The sequence below is a fragment of the Quercus suber genome, unplaced genomic scaffold (assembly GCF_002906115.3).
Source record: "Quercus suber isolate HL8 unplaced genomic scaffold, Cork oak 2.0 scaffold_149, whole genome shotgun sequence".
NCBI classification, from domain to species: domain Eukaryota; kingdom Viridiplantae; phylum Streptophyta; class Magnoliopsida; order Fagales; family Fagaceae; genus Quercus; species Quercus suber.
The window spans coordinates 573,219-583,591 of record NW_027069610.1 but is presented as its reverse complement, the minus strand read 5'-3'; the positions used below and the strand labels follow the sequence as shown (position 1 = coordinate 583,591).

The 10,373-nt window shown below is 33.5% G+C and overlaps 1 protein-coding gene across 3 annotated transcripts; it reads right to left on the bottom strand.

Moving 5' to 3' along the window:
• Positions 1–1,068: 1,068 nt before the first annotated feature.
• Positions 1,069–9,157, bottom strand: LOC112033612 (G-type lectin S-receptor-like serine/threonine-protein kinase At1g11300). Of its 3 annotated transcripts, XM_065777153.1 has the most exons (8): positions 8,871–9,157; positions 4,058–5,446; positions 3,457–3,633; positions 3,131–3,330; positions 2,699–2,909; positions 2,322–2,557; positions 2,091–2,238; positions 1,069–1,230 (listed from the first exon to the last, which is right to left on the bottom strand). In XM_065777153.1, the coding sequence occupies exons 2-7, from the start codon at positions 5,307–5,309 to the stop codon at positions 2,221–2,223; spliced, it is 2,094 nt and encodes a 697-aa protein (XP_065633225.1). In that variant the 5' UTR covers positions 5,310–5,446; positions 8,871–9,157; the 3' UTR covers positions 1,069–1,230; positions 2,091–2,220. The 3 variants fall into 3 exon arrangements, with proteins under 3 accessions (XP_065633225.1, XP_065633224.1, XP_065633226.1); XM_065777152.1 differs by having other exon boundaries at positions 2,091–2,557; XM_065777154.1 differs by having other exon boundaries at positions 2,091–2,557; positions 4,058–5,137.
• Positions 9,158–10,373: the final 1,216 nt, after the last annotated feature.

Here is a 10,373-nt window from a genome sequence, read left to right as displayed (position 1 = left end):
TCCCAAGCAAAATCTTTTCTCTCTCTTGGTTTCACGCTTTATTTTCCCTCTCCCATAGGAGGACCCATGGGCAAAGCCATCAAATTCTTGTAACATTTCTATTTATAAGACTCTTTTGCTATTTTCTCTTGAACTAGAAAATATTACCTCTTTAACAAGAATCTATTCCCTCTTGATTAGAATAATTACCTTTTTAATAAGAATAGACTTCCTTACACCAAGGAATAGTCTTTCCTTCTATAACAAGGAAACCCAAATTAATTTTTCATTCTTCAACTAGGAAACCTAATTACTTTCCAACATCATTGGAATTTGAGGCAATTTTCCAACAAGTCCCACATGAAAAAAAAAAAAAAAATAAACTAGAGAAATTAATATAACATAATTTGACCATAACACATTCTCAAACTTTTGAGGTAAATTGTTACTATATATGTTATGTTAAGGCTCTCCATTGAGTCCCCAACTATTATCCCCAACAGAGCTTTCAGCAAGGAATTACATAAAAACTTGCAAATTTAAAATATTCTTATTCAAAACATTTCTCTTGAATATTATTGCAAACTTCTAGATTATCAACATTCATTTATGAGACAAAATTTATTACACAAAGCAAAATTGTCCTGTCACTCAAAATCACTCTAAAATAGTTTGTTGTAGGGTTGTAACAAAAATTAAAATATACATTCTCCAGCATAATATAGCTTCCTATATTAGCATTGCCACTTTCAAGTGACAGAAAGACCTTGAATTTCAGAAATGCGAGAAGCTAATCTCTCGAATGTCAGGTACCAACGGATCTTTTGATGAACGTTTCAGAACCATAATACATTTGAATAATGTTGTTAGGCCATAGGCAAAGAAATTGAAAGTTTATGGATGATTTACTAGGTATACTAAGCTTATGGCTTTAATTCAAAAATGTTACCGGCCTTCGATAATTGAAACAGTTGCATGATTCACAGAACAGATTTCTGTCCTGCTAATACCAGGGTTTGCCTTCATCACACTTTTCATATTCAAGAAAGCAGGTTGTTTGGGATAAGGTAGAGCCTACTTTCACTGCTAAGCATTGCGACAACATCAGACATTGTAGGTCTATCCGCTGCGCTTTCTTGAACACAGAGGAGACCTATGTTAACATATTTCAATGCCGCAGACAGAGGATACATCATCAAGTAGTGGATCCACCAAGTCCGATCCCCTATCACTTGTCCATAATTCCCATGCCTTCAATATTGGGAAAGAAATAATAAATGTTAGGCAAGATACCTATGTTCACAAGCGGCAACAAGGAGAAAATTCACTATGAAGATGGGAAGATTACAATATTGGCATAAAGGCTCTCTAAGAAATTCAAAGTCCAAATCACCCAAAGAACACTCTCTATTAAACATTAGCACACGATAAGATACCTGATTACAACACGCACAAGGAGTACTAGTTAAAAAGTGAATATATGTTCAGCACATAGTGACATAAGGGAACCTGGAACCCCTTGCGCAAGCCACAAGGCACATCAACAAATCTCCATCTTAGCTTGAGTTAGATCAAGTTATATAAGCAAAACTCCTATATTGCCTCGACTGAAGGCCTCAAGGGTATCATAGATCTTGGAATAATAAATAATAAAATCTATAGTTTAAAATTATTTAAGTTTAGAACTTTGAGTTTTAGGTTCATAAATGTTCAGAGTATAATTTTATTATTATTATTATTATTTATTTTATAATTTGGGGTCCATTTAACAACTAAAAATTATTTCATATGAATGCTAAATGAAATTCTGACTATGAAGTATTGTAACAATAATTGATTCATGTAAAAAACCTTTCATAGAAAAACACAAATAAATTAATATATTATTATTGTGTGGTGTGTGTTTTTTTTTTTTGGCATGAAAATACTATATTCATAAGGATTTGAGATATTGCATGTGTATGTGAGTGTGTGTGTGTGTGTGTGTGTTGGGGGGGTGCGGGGGGATTGGGGGACTGTTGAAAAAAAAAATTAAAAGGAAGTAATTGTTAATAAAAGTAAAAAGAATATTGAACTACTTTTGAAAAAATAGTGGCAAATAGGATACTCACATATCCAAGAAGATGGAAAGAATCAGTCTGATAAAACCCAGTGTTCTTCCTACCACTCACAATCTCTAACAACAAGACACCAAAACTGAAAACATCCGACTTGATGGAGAAGAGGCCTTCTAGAGCATATTCAGGGGACATATAACCACTAAAAACCATAATCAAGTTAAAATGTTAGTAGTCGTGTCTTGTCTCTTTGTTTGAGCACATATCATGTTGGTTTGTACTTACTGTGCCAACAATTCTATTTGTATTTGCTTGTGATTCGTTTCCTTCAAATATTCTTGCCAATCCAAAATCTGATATCTTCGGATTCATTTCAGTATCTAACAAAATGTTGCTAGCCTTTAAGTCTCTATGAATAATCCTCAATCTAGAATATTGATGAAGGTAAAGAAGCCCTTGTGCAACGCCTTCAATCACTCGAATCCGCGTTTGCCAATCTAAAATCTTGCGCTTTTCTTGATCTATTTTACAATCATGAGAAATTAGTTATACGCATTAATAGATCATATGCAAAGGTCGACCGTGAAATCAATCACAATTATATATGTGTGTGTGTGTGTGTATGTATGTATGTATGTATGTATGTATAAAACATTACTAACCAAAAATGAAAAAGTCCAAACTTTTATTTGGCATATACTCATATACTAGTATCTTTTCATCTCGTTCAATGCAGCAGCCCAAAAGTCTAACAAGATTGTTGTGTTGGAGCTTGGCTATGAGCATAGCTTCATTTTTTAGCTCCTCCCAACCTTGGCCCGATCTTCTTGAAAGCCTTTTCACAGCTACCAAATCCCCTTTCAGTAATATTCCCTGAAATTGTTTTCCTAAAACTTAGTTTTGTGGCCGCCATGAAGAAATTAGGATAGCCCAATTATACTCGTCAGAGATATATAGGGTAGGGATTATAACAAACGCAGTAACAAACTGGCAGTGCCTGTTTGTTCTCGATAACATGGCAAGTGTAAAGTTGATAAGAGTAAACCTTTGTATACATTCCTCATCCTAAGCATTGAGTTTATGGATAATCATACCTTGTAAACAGGTCCAAAACCACCCTCTCCAAGCTTATTTGCATCTGAGAAATTATCAGTTGCAGCAGAAACACTCGTAAAACTGAATAATGGCATTTTGACTTCCTTTTTCCTGATGTCTCCACGCTTATTTTCTTCCAGCAGCTCCGAATTTTCAGATTTTATGGTCATTCCCAAATCTAACTGTACCAAATCCTCACCTGAACAGTGAACAATTACAAAACACACACACACTATATATATATATATATTTATTTATTTATGGCAATAATTAAGGATATACATTTTGATTGCTTAAATAGCATTATCAGCAATTATTTTCTCACCCTTGCTTGTCATCCTGAGTTTTTTCCATACACAATAGACAAAGAGGCCCAACAAAAGCGTTGCAAGAGGCAGAGATATAGCCAGTATGGCGACTAATTGCTTAGCTCGTACAAGCATTACTCCATCAATTGCTCCAGGCGTCGCTGCTGGGTTGGATTCATTCCTTGAGCTTGGGTCTGTCAAAGAAAATCAGAGGAATAAATAAACAAAAATTTGGTAATGCCTACCATCTCAAGTAAAAATAATATGGCAACGCCTAGAATTATCCCGTAAAAACCTTGGGAACTCAATGAGTCTAAATGTAAAGTGGTGACCCAGTTCCAAATTAAGACAATTTAGCTTAAGAGTAAAACATAGATAAAGTATCTTATATGTTATACATTAGGATGCCTAATTGAATTTTTTAACATTGACTTTTTTATTTTTAAATTTCTATTGGTAGGGTATGGAGATTTAAACCCGGATTGTCTTCCCAGTGTACAAATTGAGCTACAAGGCTCTTCGAAGGAAAGAGTGAATTTAATAACACAAACATATACAATTACAAATGGAACAACTAGTTATTCACTTTACCAGCAAAAGTTCTTACATAATTCTTACCATGGGTTTCCAATTCCAAGGGGGCTAGTTTCAGATAGAAATCATTTACATATTTATCTTCAATTGATGGTAGCTTCAGATATGAAAAAGAACCATGCCATTCTATGCAGTCAGACTTGGTCCTACTGGACCTATTGGGACCGAACTTTTTCTTAAAAGCATAAGCAATACAAGAACAATTGTTCAAGCAAGATGATTGACACTCCTTATTACTGCTTATCTCCAAAGGCTTCGGATTATCAAGCCAATCAACGTTAGACATGAGAAGAAACCCATCATTTTGAATATCACTATTATTCTTACTGCACTGCAGAGCAGTATTCCTCACACAGCCACTGGACACGTCTCCTTTGCTCCAAGCACCAGCAGAAACGGGTTTGAAACCTCGCAAACAGCTACATGGTTCTTGTGCAGTCTCATTGCATACACTAAAATTGCCGCATGAAGCATAATCCCCACACCTGGATGACTGTACTGAGGAATTCCACATTTTCTTATCTTCTAACCATGACTGAAGTTTAAGCTTCCCGGATTCATCCAACACGATTCTCGAAATTTGAGTCTGAGAAGTGTAGTTAATAGGCCAAGAAACATAACCCGAATCATAAGATAAAACATCAAAGCTAGTGAGTGAACTAATCCAATATATTGCAGACCCCTCCATTATTATTGGTTGGACTGTACTATAAATATTAAAAACCCACTGCAGATAGAAACGACCAGGCGCAGGATCTTCTCTACTTTTCCACGATATTAATGAGGCGTTATCTACTATTAGTTTCATTCCGGGCAAAAGAGTATCAGTAGGATTGTCAAAGCTTTGCCAAAAGAGCTCCAAGACCCTGTTTGTGAGTATAAGATTACCTGTATCCAATAGCCTGGCATAGGTACCGTTGCCAGCTGAAGTGTTGGTCATGTTGTATGTCATTGTGCCATCAGATATTACAAGACCTCCATCCCGATTAAAAATGAGAGCAGCAGTGGAATCAGGGAATGGGTACTTTCTGTTTGCAACCCAAACTACATTCGGCTCAGAAACATTCTTGAATCGTATTCCGAAGTAATACTTTGTCGAATTTCCTGGAGAGAAGAAACAAAGTTCGAAGATTCCATTAGGCGACACAATGGTCTCCGGGTGTGTCAGTGATTGGCCAGGTAAGATGGTATCCGTGACAGTATTATTAGTGGATTGAAAACCCAGACAGAAAAAAAGAAGCAGGAAAGCAATAAGAGGGGCAATTCTACTATTCATGTTTGTATCAGGCAGCTATGCAATGCAGCACAATTTACAATTTGCAATTTGCAGTGCAGAGGAAGGAGACTCAGAAGTCATGTTGTTAGATTGAGGAAGGAGACTAAGGTCAACCGTCAGCGCTTTTCGCCCTGTCACTGAAAATGAAAAGGCATTAATCATTATGGTAACATTTCACCTAAACTATAGTGATTAGTGTCGTACAATTCTAGGTTTTACTGGAATCAATTTTATAATTTTTATCCCCAGTGAGCATAATATGACATGACATAGTTCGTAAACTTACTAATCAGGTTTTAATTTTTGGTTTGACTAACATTGTTTGGTTCAGGAACGTTGAATTCAGATATCCGTGACAGTATCATTGGCGGTGGTAGCATACCAGTATAATAGTATTCGTGGACTGAAAACCCAGCCAGAAAAACAGTAGCAGGGAAGCAATAAGAGCTGAAGTTCTGCTACTCATAATTGTATGTATCGAGATCGAGGGGAGGTTGTTTTTGGAAGATTTTGATGTCTCTGACTGAGGGACCAAAAGTTTCCTTGGAGGTTCGTTTGAGAGATTTTTGTTTCTCTTTTCTTTGTTTTTGAGTTCTTTGTCGTAAGATTTCTTCTCCCTCATTAGTTAGCTTTGATTTTTTATTTGTGAAATTTTTTATGAAATTTTGGGTCTAGAGAGTTTAGAAGTGAATGGTTTTTTTTTTTTTTTGGGGGGCAAATTCTTTGATGCATTAATTGATATCTTTGGTTGAAATTTGTTGTGGGGCTGTAGGATTGATAAATTATGTTCTCGGACTCATGCCTCCCCGAAAATGGCATGTGTGATAGTGTGGGTCTCTCCATTATTTGGCTTTGTTGCCGAATCGTGTCTTTGCTGAAGACTTTTGATTCTTCTTCTTTGCTTAGATTCTGAATTCTGTGGTTTTTAAACTTCAAGTTTCATTTATTGTCATTTCATAGCGAGAGTATCAGGGTTTGTTTGATTGAGAAATAGGAGAAAAGTAGGAAGAGAGAAAATGATAAGAGGAGAGAAAAACGGGAGAATAGAAAAAATATTATTTTCCCTTCTTTAGTTGGTTGAGAGTGGAAAAGTTGAGAGTTGAAAAAAATGAGTTTGAAAAAATTTATTTATATACTCTTGTTAAAGAATAATGTCCAAATAATACAAAAAAAAGTAACAAATAACAGAAAAGTAACAAATAACCAAAAAAAAAGAACAATCACCCAAATTTAAAAATTAAAAAAAAAATCATGTCCAAAAAAAATTACATCTAGTTCAAAAAAAAAAAAAATCACGCCAGACCCTAGAAAATCAAAAGAAAAAAATAATAAATAAAGAAAGGCAACGTTACTGCCAAAAAAAAAAGAAGAAGAAGGTAACGTTGCCCAGACAAAAAGAAAAAGCAAAAAAAAGAAGGGGGGCAACAAGGCAATGTTAGAGAAGAAAAAAATAATAATAAAAGTAACTTGAAGAAGCGCAGTGCACTTACATATGGATATTTTTGTCAATCAATAAAAAATTCATTCTCACTTGGCTTTCTCTCTATTTTGGAGAGAAAATTTTTTTGTGAGCCCTTAGAGAAAACACTTGAAACTTACCATTTATTTTCCTTTCTCTCTACCAAATCAAACACATTTCAAAAAAAAATTTCTTCTTATTTTCTCTCCAAAATTTTCCATTCACTTTATTTCACCTCCAAACAAACACCCTCTAAAGTTAAGAGAGAGAGACGGCGCAAGGGAAGTGGTATTACGTGTGAAATGACTTCTCCTTCTTGATGAGATAGAAACGAAAGCTATGGAAAAAATAAATAAAAAATAAAAAATAAAAGAAAAAGAAGATGAAACAAGCTTAGATATGTTTTCTTCTTTGGGATGATTTAGATATGTTTGGTCCTCGTGTATTGATATGTGTGATTATTGGATCTCCATAAACATGGGAGCAAATGATTTATTTATTTATTTATTATTATTATTATTATTGAAAGAGGAGCAAATGAATTTAGATAGTAAGAAAGGAGAGGAAATATTAAAATAATAATAATAATAATAACATCTTGATTTTTTTAGTTCATTTTAAATACTGACATGAAATTTATTATTATTTATTTTTGCCGTCATGTAAGCTTTAGTGACTAGTGAGTTACCATAAGAGCATCCACACTAGATGTGAGATATGTGCCAAATGCTAAATATTTGACACATATCCCACACCAAACCCAATTTTAGCCTATTTAGTAGATGTGGCATATGTTATTTTTTTTGCAACATTGAACAGTACCGTGGCAAATTTGCCACGGTACGGAATGCATGTGGCAAAAAAAAATTTTCTTTTAATGTGTAGATTGTGTTGATGAGTTGTAATAAATATTATTTTAAAGTGTAATAAATATTATTTTAATGTATAGAATTGAATTATAAAACATCTGATAAATGAGATGTTGTAAAATGATGTGGTAAAATAATAAAGTAAGCCTTTGGTGTGGTAAAATGACATAACTTTTAGAACATCTGCTACGAATGCTCTAAGGATTAACTTCACAACAAATTAAAAATAACATAAACTAAATTTAGTTTTTTTTTTTAAAAAAAGGACTAGATTGAAAATAATTCCAAAATATAAGGATTATAATAGTAAATTTGCCATCTTTAACCCCAGGTTGTGGACAATAAGCTTGCCTATCAGAGTTTCAGAGTTGTGACTAGGGATTATAAAACTTGTGTACCTATAAAAAGCTGTAAGTAATTAAAAGAAAATAACTGATTCACGGGATTCCACAAATTCACCTGTTATAACTGGCAAGTTTTTTCTCCCAAAAAAAATTTGCAAAAGTTGTAAAAAAAAATTGAGTACCATTGCCAAAGACTTTATAGCTAAATTGACATCTACTCAAGCATATAGTTCTTGAAGGTTTAAGAGAAAAATAATTCGAGGCGTAGAGTTAACAGTAAATTATAATTATTTCTCAAAAAAAAAAAATTTGAGTACTCGTTTGTTTGTACTTTTTAAGTGCAAAAAGCACTTAAATTTCTCTTATCTAAATTAACACTTCTCCATATACAAAGTAGTCAGAGGTATAAAGAAAAAAGGGTTGTGCAACGTGTTATAATTATTTCTCAAGAAAAAAAAAATTAACTACCCATTTGTTTGCACTTTCCCAAGTGCTTTTTTGCACTTGGATTCCTCCCATCTCTTCGTAGATTTTGCAAAAGTAAACGTGTGTTCATAAATATTACTTAAAAGGCTGTTTACATTTTATGGGAAACTCAATTTTGCCCTTTGGTAAATCAAGGTCTGCGGATATCTCACATCTCATCTTCAGAACAAGCCACTCCGTGCAGCTGCTTCTTCTTCTTCTCTTCTCTATTTTTTTTTTTTTTTTTTGGATTTATGTCTTACATATCTAATCTCAAAAAACCCTCTTGCTTTGCTTCACATTGGCTGGTAAAAAAAAGATCTCAAACAGAAGGGACTCAAAGCTCAAAAGACAGTCACATATACACAAAACACGCTGAAACTCACACACACAACAATGGAGTGTACTTGGTCTGAGAGCTTACCTTCTAGCAAGAAAAAGGCAATAGAAGAGCTTGTTCAAGGCCGTGATATTGCAAATCAGCTACGTTCTTTGCTTAATAAGTCAGCTGGAGACAACAACAACAACAAGAAGGCAGCCCCGGCTGAAGATCTTGTTCTGAAAATCTTGAAGTCCTTTACTAATATGTGGAGGAGTGTGTGGGGCTTTGTGCGGAGGAAAGTAAAAGAAAAGGAAAATAAGAGAATAAGGAAGAAGAGAGCAAGTGGATGAGAAAAAAGTGAAAGAAGAAGTTTAAAAGAGTTTTTGGATTTGGGTAAAGTAACTTGGAAGAAAATATAGAAAGTAAGAACACAAATTATTTTATAACTGTGATGTTAATAAAATTTTATTTTATAAAGATTAATTTTAAATTAGTATTGTTAAAATATTGTGACATTTTATTATATTTTTTAATTTTTTAAATTAGTACTATTTTTTTTTAGAAAAAAAATAGTACTATTGGCAGAATACTTTTATAATAATTTTATAATAAAGTTTACATAGCAAGTTGTTATTAGTTCTCATCTAGACTTATTAGTGAAAATTTTTTTTTCTACCATTAATAACTTGTCATATAGACTTTGCTGTAAAATTTTTGTGAAAATATTGTGTCTATAACTTGCATTAAAAGAGGTCATTAAAATAAAGAATTATCTTTATTTATACTGTATATTGTCCTTTTTGATAATTTACCTCTTAAACTACCATTTTTATAAGGCCAAAATGGTGATAGGAGGCTACATGAAAATCGAGTCTCTAACACTCGATTAATATGTGTTTTTACAATAGTATTAAAAAGGGGTCCTGCAGCTACTGTGCCACTGATAATGTTTGAATTTTTCTTTTTACTGAAAAGATAGAATTTAAATTAAAATAATAAAATAAAAGTACGAAAGTGTTAGGCTATACATACTAGCCTGACACCTAGGACAAAGAAAAAAAAATAAAATCATCATTTTGTGTACGTTGGTTTGGCAAACCAACACACCCAGGACAAAGAAAAACTTCAAAAAAAAGGAAATTATTATTAGCTGACACCCAGGAAAAAGAAAAACTAAAAAAATAAAAAATCATTGTTAGCTGTGTACGTAATGTTTAATATTTATGAATAGCTGGGTTTATAAATCGTGTTTTAGAGACTCAATTTTTATGTGTGTGTCACGTGAAAAAAAGCCACATCAAAGGTGATCAGACCATAAAAATTGAATTTTTAAGACTCAATTTATAGATCCTGTGGAGCCTGTTAGTTAAAAAGATATAGTAATCCTCAGAAGTGGGCTCGGGGCCCAACGGCCCAATCCGAGGACGCTTAGTTATCCGAGGATAGCCTAAAAAAGTTTTATTATTACTAAATGGATAATATAGGAGAAAGGAGTGGATATTATATACAATGGCATAACGCACATCCGAGGACACCAAAGTCCGAGGTGAATGTAACTTTCATTTTATTGAGAAGACTCCGCAAAATTGTATCTGAACTGAAAAT

Bases quoted from the DNA above. Each gene is read 5' to 3' on its own strand.
- LOC112033612 (XM_065777152.1), bottom strand. From the start codon at position 5,309: ATGAATAGTAGAATTGCCCCTCTTATTGCTTTCCTGCTTCTTTTTTTC. The intron at 2,910-3,130 runs GTATGATTATCC...AAACAATTTCAG, and splicing joins GTTTTGGACCTGTTTACAAG to GGAATATTACTGAAAGGGGA. The intron at 2,558-2,698 runs GTTAGTAATGTT...ATTGTAAAATAG, and splicing joins TTTGGACTTTTTCATTTTTG to ATCAAGAAAAGCGCAAGATT.